We start from the raw sequence: 13825 nt of genomic DNA, 5'->3' as shown, positions 1-13825 counted from the left end.
TCAACTTGGAAGAAGACACGTTTGAGGCGAATAGCGCGTGTTTTCGCGGTAAACATGCCACCCATATCGCGACATTCGCATCGCCCCACGTGAGGACGCATCTTTGCATTGACTTTGTATGTAATCCTCTGGCGCAAATTGTTGAACTTGCGTCTGGTGTAAACCCACAGTAAGAGATCGTTTTGAGGAGGAGATTTGCATTTTTATTAAAGATCTGTGAGCTTCATTGTTTTTAAAAATTCATGTGCCCTAATAATAAGTAAAAAAATTAGTAAAAAAAAAAAACACAGTATTACAAAAAAATAAATTTTTGTGACATTAAAGGTTTTTGCGGCATCTAGTGGTGAGACTGTGAATTGCAACCAACAGCTCAGCCACAGCTCGCCTCGCACTCCTTTTCGAAATGCATAGTAAATAAATTAAATAAATCAAAATAATTATTCAAAGCCAGTCTGATTCACGGCAGGTCAATTGGTGCATCTCTACAGAAAATGATGCTGACTGGATCCAGACCTGCATCTTCCATGTGAAGACCATGGTGTCTGCATTAGCCACTAGGCTAAAAAAGACAGCTAAGTCTTTTTCAGTTGCTTACATCTGCCACAAAGTCAGACCTGAACATTTTAGGCAAAACAAAATAAATAATCCCTTTTAACTAAAAAGTTACGGGGTGCAGCTGTAGTGCATCATAGGATGCTGCAGTGCACCTTCCCGGCCAAGCCTGGGAACTTTTTTTTCTCCAGCAGAGTTTTGGTTTCATCGAATTGTAACATTGTGGGGATTCGCATCTAGTGAGTTGGATAAAATTTACTTCCAGTTTGTGTTTATTTAGTCAGCTTGTTAGTATTGAACATTGCAAACATGATTGTACAATTTAAAATTGGTATACATTTTGAAACCCTTGCATTTTCTATCTACGTCCTTCTCTGATTCTTCATTGAAAAAATAACCCAAAGCTATCATGGATGCTCTTTAATACCTAGCGAGTGACCATCAAGGTGATTTTTTTAGTATATCATATTATTTCTATTCGATATCTCCACCTTTGCCTTTAAACCAAGCCTTCCTAAATCAGTGAGTGATTGTGTATGTGTGTTGTGTGCAGATACGCATAAGTTATTAGTAACAGGAGGCAGCAACTAACTATGTTACAGGTCTGGGCCTGCAGCGCATGGTGTGAGGGGCGTCGTCGCTCGCCTCCCGCTGACCTGTGCGATGCTCTCTGGATCCAATCCCTTGCCGTGAGGCTCAGAGAAGCTTGGGTACTGGCCTGAAGAGGTGGACCTGCGGATGGGTGGGCTTTCCATCTTCTTTACGGACTCGTGGCGGCTGATGTTGGTCAGACTGCCGTGGCCGGTTCGCCTGCGTCTCTCTGGGCTGTCCATGGGCATGTGCCCTCTTCCTCTCAGCAGGTCCCTTGGGCTGTAGTGGCCCATCACTGGGGACCCCAAATCTGGGGTGCCATGAGTACCATGGTTGCTATGGTTACTGTATTGGCTCTGGGAGGAATGGACCATGCAGTGGGTCTCATTGGGACGGGCTGGAGGTCGTCGGGTCGGGGGGTCAGTTCTCTTTCTGTGCCTGCTGAACATAGAGGAAACATTTTTTAAAGGAAATACAATTGTTTATAAATTGTACAGTTTTAGGTAAATTTTACATCTATTGTGATGAACATGATTTAAACACACTGTTAGCCTTCAAACACTGCATCTGGCAACGTGTGTGTTTGTACTGTTAACCTCCAGCGCTCGTTCATAATTCAAATCAGCATCATCTTCAGAGTATCTGTGGTAAGATCTACTCTCCTCTACATATTCAGGACATGATGCCAGGCAGGAAACAGCTCATTTTGAGCCATAATGATGTATTATGACTGTGGATCTCATCATGGTATGAGATTAACCTAATAAGCTTGAAAAAAATGCCTGGTGTTTGGATTAAAATGACATTTGGAAACCACAGCCAAAATACTAGGATATTATATAAAATGACTACTTAAGGTTTAATGCTAAACAGCACAGATGACACAATGTGAACTTTTTTGTGGTATTATTATAAAGGTACAGTAATAGTAACAAAACTACAGAGTTACCACACAACACAAAATATTGTTTCTAGAAAAAAAAGACTAATGAGTGTTATAAGGGAGTTTATAACTTAACGTAACGTTCTTACCTCAATTTAGCTGAATTAATACATACCTATCTTTATTCAATGCGTGCACTTTAATCTTTGTACAGTACTTCTAGAATGTGTTAGCATTTAGCCTAGCCCCATTCATTCCTATGGCTCCAAAAAAAAGTTTTATTTTGTGCCACTATACTTACTCGTGTAACTACTCAGTCTTTAAATAGAGAAAACATGGAAGTGTTTGGTGGCTTCTAAATTCATCCCTGTTTGGATCCTAAGGAATGAATGGGGCTAGGCTAAATGCTAACACATTCACAAGGCGCTGTACAAAGATTAAGTGCATGCATTGAAAAAGAGAGGTATGTATTAATTTGTCTAAGTTGAGTTAAGAACATAGTAAAATATTGAAAAACGGTGGTGTTTTCCTTTAAGTACACTAATAAATTATATAAATGAGCGAGATGGAGTATCACTTATTAAGTTGTAGTTAATGGGCTCTTGAAGTGCTCTCATAATCATCATGTTAGGGATGGATGGTCATCAATATTGAAATGCGTTCATAAGTTTGGTTACTATATGATAGGTATATTAAATTAAACTGCTCACTGCTGTTGACTTATTATGATGGGTTGTAAAGTATGTAAAGATTAAAGATAAATTACTGTTATAAAGTGTCAATCGAGAGGATATCCACCAGGGGGCGCAATGCATTGCTAAAATATGCTGTGATGATGCAACACCACACTGCTGCATAGTAAGTAAGAGATGTTGTTTATATTTAGATAAGCAAACAAGACTGTTAAGATGTAAAAACACTCGGGAACATGGGGAAAAAGCTATCCCCAAAGCACATCAGCTCCTTAAAGGAAAACACCACCGTTTTTCAATATTTTACTATGTTCTTACCTCAGCTTAGACTAATTAATACATACCTATATTTTTTCAATGCATGCACTTAATCTTTGTACAGTGCGTTGTGAATGTGTTATCATTTAGCCTAGCCCCATTCATTCCTATGGATCCAAACAGGGATGAATTTAGAAGCCACCAAACACTTCCATGTTTTCCCTATTTAATGACTGAGTAGTTACACAAGTAAGTATGGTGGCACAAAATAAAACTTTTGTTTGGAGCCATAGGAATGAATGGGGCTAATGCTAACACATTCAAGAAGCGCTGTACAAAGATTACAAATGCACACATTGAAAAAAGATATATGTATTAATTCATCTAAGTTGTGGTAAGAACATAGTAAAATATAGAAAAACAGTGGTCTTTTCCTTTAATACTATAGCATCTTGTCTAACATCTATAACAGCTAGATGGGAATAGATGAAGGTACGTCAGCTGCATGAATTCCCATCTGTTATCACTTTACAGTACTAACACTGTCACTTCTTATCTGATTCCTGGCAAACTGAATGTAAACAGGTACCAGGTGTTTAAATGTCCCACCCCCAGCGCCAGGAATAGTGCTGACAAATCAGAAAAGATTATAGTTTTAGATCTCCAATTGATTTAATTTTTTTATTCTGCTTACAGTCACACAGGAAGCTTTTCACTTAATGCATATTTTAATGCACCTCGCATGCATGTTTGAAAGTGCAGAACATTTAAAAAAGTCAAAGCAAGATCCTCAATAACCCTCAATGACGCCTGTCTAGTAGGGTGGTCCTTTGAATGGGTCAATTTTTTGTTGTTGTTGAAATGTTCAACTCTCACTCCCTAAATGTGTTAGGATATCAATAAAAACACACTGTGCAACATTTTGAATTTTTCTTACAATATCTAGAGGTTGCTCAAAGCCTTTGAATATTTCTGAAATCACATATTTTTGCAAAAAACTGTATCATTTAAAAATGCACAACACACATAAAACTTGCTTCTTGGAGGGTAACTTTGCTCCAGTTATTTTAATCTCTTCTGATCCGAGTTACCATATAGCGGGCTTGCTTCATGTTGCTTCAGCCATTGTCTATTGTGCATTTTGTATATTGTGCTTCATTCACATTGAAGCTTTCTTGCTTTGAAAGACATATCACAACTAAAACAGGAGTTTTAATTGCATGGATCATGGTCAAATAAGTTCATTGCTGCCATAAGTATATATTATTAAACAATTGTACATGCTAGCACAAAGTATCACATAATATGCGAATGTAGGTCTTGAGCAACCTCTAAATATTAATTAATATTGAAAAAATGTTTTTTATTCAAACATATTTGTGGGGTGAAAGCATGAACTTTTAAAAGTTGAAAAATAAGTACCACCCTACTGTCTAGCATATGTTTACATAGACAAAAAATTGCATGAACACAATGCTTTCGCCTCCTCTCTAACAAGCCCTTAAATTTAACCTGAGCTAATCCTGGTTGTGGTTACTGATGCCTCTGAAAAAGCATTGCAGTGCAAACAGTCATAGCTTTGATCCCAGACTACACATAAACTGACCTTGTTAGTCCCTTTAGATAAATCTGTCTGCCAAATTCATAAATGTAAATCTCTATTCAGTCATCACATAGAATACCAGGACATAAAGTCCCTGCTGGATTGATGCAGTCCTGGCATTTGTCATCATTCACTCACCTGCTGACATAAGCATCTGCTAGTCTGCTGTCTGTCGGAGATCCCATATCCCTACTGGGACATTTCTCCTCTCCTCCGTGGCCACTGCTGGCCTCACTGTCGGCCTTTTGACTCAGTGTGTCAGAGAATGTGTCGTCCCTGTCACAAACCACACAAAAAGGATCTAGTTTTAGACTTCAAGTAGAAAAAGTTTACATTTGAAGCTTGCACATTTTATTTTATGCACCATTTTCTATGACATAGTTTCTCTTTTGCTTTAAACCAAACTCTTTTGCAAGGCAGAGGAACTGACACTGCTAAACTCTCTACTTGGGCTGTAAATTCTGTCAGCCACGAGAGCCACGAGCCAGGAACACACATCAACAGACAGCCATGATGTGAATAATTGATACACACACACACGCGCATGCACACGCACGCACACACACTGGTGAGTCGGCTTGTATGGAGTCTGTTGTTGGCATCACTTAGCACTCGGCCTGATCTATTAGGTTTGTCCTCTTTATGAGCTATAATCGGTTCAACTAGGCGCCAATGCTTGCCTTGCCGGAACAAGTTGTCATGATGATAAAGGGATTTACCAGAGGAAGATGGTCCAGGGCATGGAGCACATCCAAACTGATAATGCCCATTTTTTGTTTAAATCCAGGCAGTATATTGAATGTTTTTTATTATAGCTGTCCAAATACTGTAAGAGTTACATCTTAATTTGTCATTGATGGGGTCTTGTAACGTTCTCATAATTATTCTGACAGTGACCAACGTCCATCGTAAATGAGATGCTACACTGGAGAAAACGTTTGTAATTTTAAAAGAAAAACTATACAGAAAAAAGCCGTTTATAGGTTTTCCCTATAACAATTTCACATGGATATTACTTTTAACTCATTCACCGCCTGCCTTTTTGAGAAAAGTTGCCCACCTGCATTTTTGTGATTTTAACAAAAGTTTCACAAAATTCCTTGCAGGAAAAATTATCTTCTATAAATATATAAACATACAAATTATATCCAAATAAAGAACACACCTTCTGCTTTCAAACAAACAATAAACAAAAAAACAAACAAACAAAATGGGGAAAAAACATTTCATTATATATTTACTTTTTCCACTTAATTTAACCACTGAAATATGGATATTTCTCTTCAAAAATACAACATTTTGAGCAAAAAGCTTCAAAAATTGCGTTTTTGTAAAGGAATTTATGTTAGAGATCAGACTCAGAATGACTATCAAACATAAAGGCAGTTAAAATAAATCATTAAATCTTTTTAACTTCCGTTTTTGATAAATTCGGTTTGGCGCCATCTAGTGGATAAAAGATAAAAATTACACTTTCACTTTGAAATTCGTCCAGAAAGGCATATTTATTAGTTAAATATTAACTCATAATTGACGAGATAACTCGTCAATGGCGGTGAATGAGTTAATTTTCAATTGTACCATTACGTAAAATGTAAGGTTTTTAAAAGTAAAGGTATGAATTACCACATTTTACGGTGAAAATCTGTATGTTAAACAAGAGAATTCACCGTATTTTTTACATTAAAATATCATTAAAATTGTAGGTCAAACAAACAATTCATTGTTAACTTTATTGTGAAAAACAGTAAACAAACATTCCCAAAATATGTTGTTAAAAACTGCAAAACATACACAACTTTGCTGTTAAATATATGGTTAAGAACTGTAAAACACACAAAACTTTACTGTATTTTACTGTACTTTGTTGTGTACGTGTTTCCTGCAAGTCACCATTACATTTATTGTGAACATCAGTAAACGAACATTCCCAAAATATGTTGTTAAAAATTGTAAAACATACAAAACTTTGCTGTTAAATACGGTTAGGAAATGAAGGTCAAATTACAAAACTTTACTGTATTTTACTGTACTTTGTTGTGTATGTGTTTCCTGTATTTTTTTAACGGAAGTTTACTGGCAACCACAGCTGCAAGTTTTTTTATGTAAAACTGTATACAGTGAAGTAGGGGTGGGCGATAAATCGCCTGCGATTCTCATGCATATCTTATTAGTAAAGCCGGTTTGGTGATTAGTAGTAAATCGCCATCACCTGCTTTCAAATGGAGCGCCATTTACTACACAGAGCCGTATTTTACAGAGAAGCTAGGCAAAATCCTGGACAAATAATGTATACAATTTTGCAGAGCTTCTCTGTGAAATACGGCTCTGTATAGTAAATTGCGCTCCATCTGAAAGCAGGTGATGGCAATTTACTACTAATTACCAAACCGGGTTTACTGATGAGATACGCATGAGAATCACAGGCTATTTATCGCACACCCCTACAGTGTAGTATTTGCGTTCTAAAATTAGATTAATGATACCGATAGGAAATAAAACATCTCAGACTTGATATGATATGTTGCATGCAAAGATTAAAGATGAAGTAACAAGTGCTTAACAAGTAAAAACAAGGTTTAAAGAAGTAGCCAACAACATCATACTTAGAAAAAAGAAAACTGCTGGCCTGTTTCATAATCCTAGAGATACTATAACAACTAAACCCTGTTTATATATCTAAGCATCTTTGATATATGAAATATGGATCATTATAATGAATGGAGATGATTTGTTACATCCACATAAGATACTCACATGTCCTGCACAACGATGTACTGGTGAGGAACCAGACCGTCTATGCCATTGTGTCTGCCCTCCCACCAGTCATCTGACGCTCTCTGGTACAGCAATAGAGACGCCCCCTTCTTAAATGAAAGCTCCCGAGCGGAGCGGCCCACATAATCAAACTTTGCGATGGCTTCGATTGGCTCCCCCTCTGTATGGGAAAAAGACACTCAGTTATTTAAGACATCATTGACAGCAGGTGTACAACAAGTTTCCGATCACAACTCCGTATCCGTACACAATTTTTTGCCAAGCCTCCTTAAATTCTTCTCAAAGCTGATTTTCATATACTCCAAACACACTAATGCATATGAAATTTTTTATGCATCTTAAATAAAGCATTTGCATAAAAAGCGAAGATGTCAAATTCCCATGATTGGACATGACTTTTGGTCACTATTGTATGCGAATTCAACATTTACAGTTATCCATCTTTTCTACATTTCGCATTACAGACACACATAACCAATAAAAACTAGATTTTGAACAAAATAACCCTGGAAACAAGACAGGATTTCCTTGAACGCTGGACTTTTCCTGTTGTTGCAAACCCCGTACATAGACAAATAAGAGAAAAACAGACCGATCCATTATTCTTGCACAAGCGAAGCAACAACCAAACAAACAAATGGTGCAAAATATAAAAGGAAATGATTTTTCAATCTCTACCGTCTGGAAATGACAACGAGTTAATGAGACGTGACAGGTGTAAGCTCACTGTCTGAATTAATTCTTTGAGACCACACATCTTGTTAATAAAGTTGGAGATCAATATGGCCATTAAATCTATACCGGTCTCTGTTCGGTCTTGTAAGACAGACGTTGTCATTCGCTCGGTGTCCTTGGTCATGTGTGATGCACAAGTGTTCACTGTTTGGTTCACCCTGCTAAATTAAACAAAGGCACTTGGCAATTCATTTTTAATTAATTCTAGAAGTACAATAAAGCAAGGCCGTGATTATGTTTTTATGGATCCATTGTTGGTCACAGACAGTAAAGTGTTATTCCTGCACTCACTAACTTGCAGTACTTCAATGCACATTACGCCATATGGAGTTGTTGTTGTTTACCCAAAGGAGAGTTAACAACCCGTGCTAAAGTTAAAATGCTAGCTGTGGCTGATCCAGACTCAAGGGAGAGGCTAAAAACAGTGTTTGCTAGCTGCGGTTCTTAAATGTTTTAACTGAGAAATGCGTGTAGCTGCAGGGTATTGCCATTTAGAAGAGAAAATTAGCTTTTTGCAACACTGTCAGGGGCTTTTAAAAATGTTTTTCTCTTCTAACAAATGCCACATGCAAAACACAGCTTAAAGGCAGCTATGATGTTAAACAGACATTTTTGTACAGTTATCATTTGCAATTAAGCATTTGCAGATAACTTGCAATGCATTTAAAGTATACATTCGATCATTCCATGCTTTCTTTGGGATTCGAACCCAGGACGCTTATCCAACTTATCCAAAGTGACTTACAAGGTAATGTTAAACCAGATACACTGACAACATGAAAACATAACCTTATCTTCTCATTCTAAACCAGTTTCTCACAAACGATAAAATTTTACTTCCCATGGGGCGAATGTAGTCGCCTCATTCCAGTTCATTTGAATGAATGAATGGCCCTGACTGCATAGCAGGGGTCCCATCACATGCTAAGTAAATTTCCAGACGGATCCCGAGACCAGATTATCCCGTTTTTAGGCACCACGCTTTATGCTGCGTTCACACCAGTCGCGGTAGAGGCGTCAAGCGCGAGTTAGTTCAATGTTAAGTCAATGTGAAGACACGTTGACGCGCGTCTGGAGGTCTCATGGCGCGAATGAGGCATTTAGCGTGGCGCGGTACAAGCGATTCCACCTCATTCGCGCATCTAGTTTGCGCGAATTGAGCGTTGCCGTGGGAAGGTCGAGTAGAAAAATTGGAACTTTGGTGGAAAAACGCGCCGCGTTAACCAATCAGGAGCTTACTCTAGTAGAGACGTGATTACGGGAAGCGAGCAGAGTCGCAGAATTTCTGCGTGAATGTCTCAATGACTAGAATTTCACGTCCGGCTTTCACGCGTGAATGAAGCAAGTAAACTCAAAATGGTTACGCGGCAACATAGACGCGGTAGACGCGAATTTGACGCCTCAACAGCTGGTGTGAACCCACAGTTAGGAAAGATGCTGTCACGAGCTATATAGGCAGATTTTTTTGTGATTTACTGTTTTCTACATAAAATTATTCTGTATAATGTAAAGAACATTTTGTGAAATTATAACCTTGATATCTTTAAAGGGGGGGTTTAATGGTATTTCAAGCATTCTGACTTATTAACACAGTTATAGAGTTGTTTCCTCATGCTAAACGTAGGCAAAGTGTCAAAAATGCAGTTGGGCGTGTTTCAGAGTATTTCTGTGCCGAATGCACTTCGCCAGGGTTCGTACAAGTTTCGGCTAATTTTTTTCGATTACGGTTCTAACTGACGTTTCAGGGGTTTTCGATACGTATCACTTCTTTATATGGGCTTCCGCCGGAAAACTTCCCCCGGAAAACCCCGCCCAGCCGTCAGTCAGCGGGAGACGCTAGAGCTTGCTAACAGCTTATCACGCCACTCAGCTTTGTTTAATTTCAAAAGTCAACAATGGCACAACAAGAAGTGTGTTTTTGGATGTAAGGAGAAGACATCCAGCCTTATGGAAACAATGGATATAGTTTATTATCCGGATTAGCAGCGGAGTTTTGCGTGTGTGTTTGATGCGGTGGATTTTCATGACGAGTTACACGTGGTAAGTAAGACTTCTTTCTTATGTTGGAAATGCGCGTGTATATTATATAAATGACACGAACATGTAGTGAATCATAAGTTAAAACAGTGTTGTATAGTGTTGCATGACTCGTACTCGCTCCTCCCGTGTTATAACTCCTCCTTCTTCATTTTTTCGTACGTTATCGGAAAGATTCGGTAAAGCTAATCTTTCTTTTATAAATCTGATTAAACTAAAGACTCTTCAGAGATATAAAGGATGTCATACTACTCCATAGGTACTCCAGATTAATATCAGAAATGCAGAAACAGCGTGTGTTACATGAGCTTTAATATTTACTAAGTAAGATTGAAATTTAAAGGCCCCTCCCTTTCGAAAACGCATAGTGAAGCTACGGTAGCCGTCACAGCACAAACGTTTCATCGTCTGAGCCAACGTAGTGACAAAACACGCTCTATTATAGTACAATTTGTCCGTTTAGGGATACTGCAGAAACATGGTGATGCAAAATGGCGACTTTCATGTAAGTGTATGTAGATAAAAACATTCCAAGGGGTGATAAAAAATACAGTTCTTTTTGAAAGGTCTTTATACATCACTGATAATATAGTTATGTATATCATATTGCATTTCTGTCAAGCGATCCTTTTAAAAGTTATACAGTGCACCTTTAAGTTAAATCAATAACTGAAATCAAACTTTGATGCTCTTAATCTTACTTTTACTTATTACAAGACTTTAGCCTAAAGATTACACAGACAGGGTCACAAACGGTTAAATGTCCAGGTGGCGAATTGGGAGTATTTTTAAAGTAATCAGATTCATATAGTTTATTAAAAACTGAAATAAAACACACTGGCAGGAAGTTAGCCACAACTGAGATCGGACGCAAGGGATTTCTGTCCAAAAAGAAAAAAGTCCATAAGAGTTTTCTTGGTACCTCCATGAGGAAAATATCAGGAGCAAACCCCTAAAAGCATACAATTACTTTATAATCGTGCAGGTCAGTGAATCAGCCTGCCGTTGATATCCCACATCTGTGTTGGCTAATGGAAAACCTGACGTATGTGGTGTATCAGGTATCACAGAGCATAGGACTGAAAAGAAAACCGGACTGAATTATGAGTTTTGCTTAGACAGCAATATGGGAACAGTCAAAACTAATCTTTAGAAAGCAAAGATGTAACCGGGTGTTTCACTGGGTGATTTACTGACATAAATGGCATTCGTGCGGGTGTGTATAATATCTTATAAATGAACAGAACAGCAGAGGTTTTGGGTTCTGTTTATATTACGATGGATATGAGATCCGTCTGGCATTGTTATGAAAAGAAGTGATTGAAGGGACGATATTTTGCAAGGTTTAACTGGTAAATATTAATACACATAAAACATATTTAAAAGTAATTATTTAATGAATATATCTTTCAAAAACTGCAGCTCCCCCTTGTGTTTTTTAAAGAGCTGTGCAATCATTGCGGTGATCTGAAATCATAGCGATGAGGTCAAACAATCGTTTATTTAATCATTGTGACAGCCCTACATCCTACAACCTCTTACATATTGTAAAAACAAACAGATGTATCCAGTTATATTATTAATAATACGTTTTATGGCACAGAAAAGTAACCATGATTTTGGGCATGAAGTATGAGCAATGGTATGCTTGCCTCAGCCAAACAAATCAATCTCATTATGATCTAAAAATAAACGCAGACCTCAAAGAAACCAACTTCCGCGTTATTTGTTTAGTATTGTGCTACAATCGTAAAATTTTATTCTGAGAAAGTACATTTTTGTGTGGATGTTTGGTCCTAAACAAGAAGTAAAATTTGGTTTTCTCTCAGAGACGTAACAGACTTCCAACTCCCCAACAATAAATCAGGCAGAATAAAACAGGCATTGTTCAGGTACAGACGGAGAGAGGCAGGAAATATGTCTATTTTCGGAAGGGTACTGTGCAGGTCATTCCAGCGACAATGTGTTCCTGTTGGTTCTTTTGAAAAATGAAACGCTAGCGTTTTCACAGCCTGTACACCACGCAGTTTATTTCTCGGTTTACGCTTGGGAATCGGTTCATATGTCATAAATGAGCCAAGCATCTGGTTTTTGTTTGTTGGTGACAGTAAGCTTCGAGAACTTTGAGAACTCTTTAGAGATCTTGAAACTACATGCAACTTAAAAAGAGACTCAAGCTAAAACTTGACATTATGGCAGAGCAGTGAGGAAGTTAATGTTATATTATTGATGGCAACTGCCCTACAGCTACGACAGAACCTGACTGTGTTTCCTTGTAGCACTGGCGAGTTATTATAGCTACTAAAAACATTTAGCATGCTTGACAACCCCCTTCCTGTGTTTTTTATCTTTTCCCTTCCCAAGAGAAGACCGTTTAAGTTTTGAAAGGTGGAATTACCTTCATATCTATGCATTTGGCAGATGCTTCTCCAAAGCAACTACATTTTATCCGTATAAGTGTTCCCTGGGGATAAAACCCATGGATTTTGTGCTGATAGCTAAATGCCTAACCTACAGTATTTAAAAGGATAGTTCACTCCAAGTTTTGTTTTATTCGCGCACAAAAGTGTTCTCGTTGCTTTATGATATTCTGACTAAATCAATGATGGCACATGGACGCTTTTGGCGACGTTTTTCATTCTTTTCTGTGCTTGAATAGTCATGGTAAAATAGCAGTCTACGGGACAGTCACAACAAGCCTCACGATTTTCATCAAAAGTATCAAAAAATGTGTTCGAAAGACTTGGAACGACGAAGTGATATATGATAAAATTTAGATTTTGCAGTGAACTATCCCTTTAATTTGCAAGAACAAATTTTGAGATTGTAAAATAAAAAAAATGCAAGAACAGAAGCCTGTGGATTATCCTGAGTTCAATGCACGCAGAGATTAACCTTTGATTGGCCATGTCAGAAATTGTCAAATGAAGGCAACACTGAAAAAAATTATACGCTGGATTTACAAAAAAAAAAATGTAAAAACAGTGCATTATTTTTGCATCCACTTTTTTAAATAAGTTTTACATGGAATTTTAGGCAATTTAAGCAATTGCAATTTTTAAAGTAAGATTTACATGGAATTTTAGGCAATTTAAGCAATTGCAATTTTTTAAGTAAGTTTTACATGGAATTTTAGGCAATTTAAGCAATTGCAATTTTTTAAGTAAGTTTTACATGGAGTTTTAGGCAATTTAAGCAATTGCAATTTTTTAAGTAAGTTTTACATGGAATTTTAGGCAATTTAAGCAATTGCAATTTTTTAAGTAAGTTTTACATGGAATTTTAGGCAATTTAAGCAATTGCAATTTTTTAAGTAAGTTTTACATGGAATTTTAGGCAATTTAAGCAATTGCAATTTTTTAAGTAAGTTTTACATGGAATTTTAGGCAATTTAAGCAATTGCAATTTTTTAAGTAAGTTTTACATGGAGTTTTAGGCAATTTAAGCAATTGCAATTTTTTAAGTAAGTTTTACATGGAGTTTTAGGCAATTTAAGCAATTGCAATTTTTTAAGTAAGTTTTACATGGAGTTTTAGGCAATTTAAGCAATTGCAATTTTTTAAGTAAGTTTGTGTTATTTTTACTACAATTTGGTTAAAAAACAAGAATGTATTTTTTTTAATAGAATTAACTCATTTTATTAAGTTAAATTTACTAAGCCACAACTTTTTTTTTACAGTGAAATCGATCAAGAGG

General features: G+C 37.1%; 1 protein-coding gene across 5 annotated transcripts in view; it reads right to left on the bottom strand.

Moving 5' to 3' along the window:
- The window catches only part of srgap1a (SLIT-ROBO Rho GTPase activating protein 1a), a 104995-nt gene that overhangs the window by 5177 nt on the left and 85993 nt on the right, over window positions 1-13825 (bottom strand). For 2 of the 5 annotated variants that reach the window (XM_065283480.2, XM_065283483.2), the window contains exons 19-21: window positions 7337-7517; window positions 4718-4855; window positions 1209-1584 (exon numbers count right to left, since the gene is read on the bottom strand). In XM_065283480.2, coding sequence (XP_065139552.1) covers window positions 1209-1584; window positions 4718-4855; window positions 7337-7517 — 695 coding nt within the window. Of the gene's footprint in view, window positions 1-1144; window positions 1585-4717; window positions 4856-7336; window positions 7518-13825 lie in introns of all 5 variants that reach the window. The other 3 variants (XM_065283482.2, XM_065283484.2, XM_065283485.2) reach the window with 2 other exon arrangements.

The sequence above is a fragment of the Paramisgurnus dabryanus genome, chromosome 9, assembly GCF_030506205.2.
Source record: "Paramisgurnus dabryanus chromosome 9, PD_genome_1.1, whole genome shotgun sequence".
Classification (NCBI taxonomy): Eukaryota; Metazoa; Chordata; class Actinopteri; order Cypriniformes; family Cobitidae; genus Paramisgurnus; species Paramisgurnus dabryanus.
This window is presented reverse-complemented; position numbering and strand designations above follow the sequence as displayed.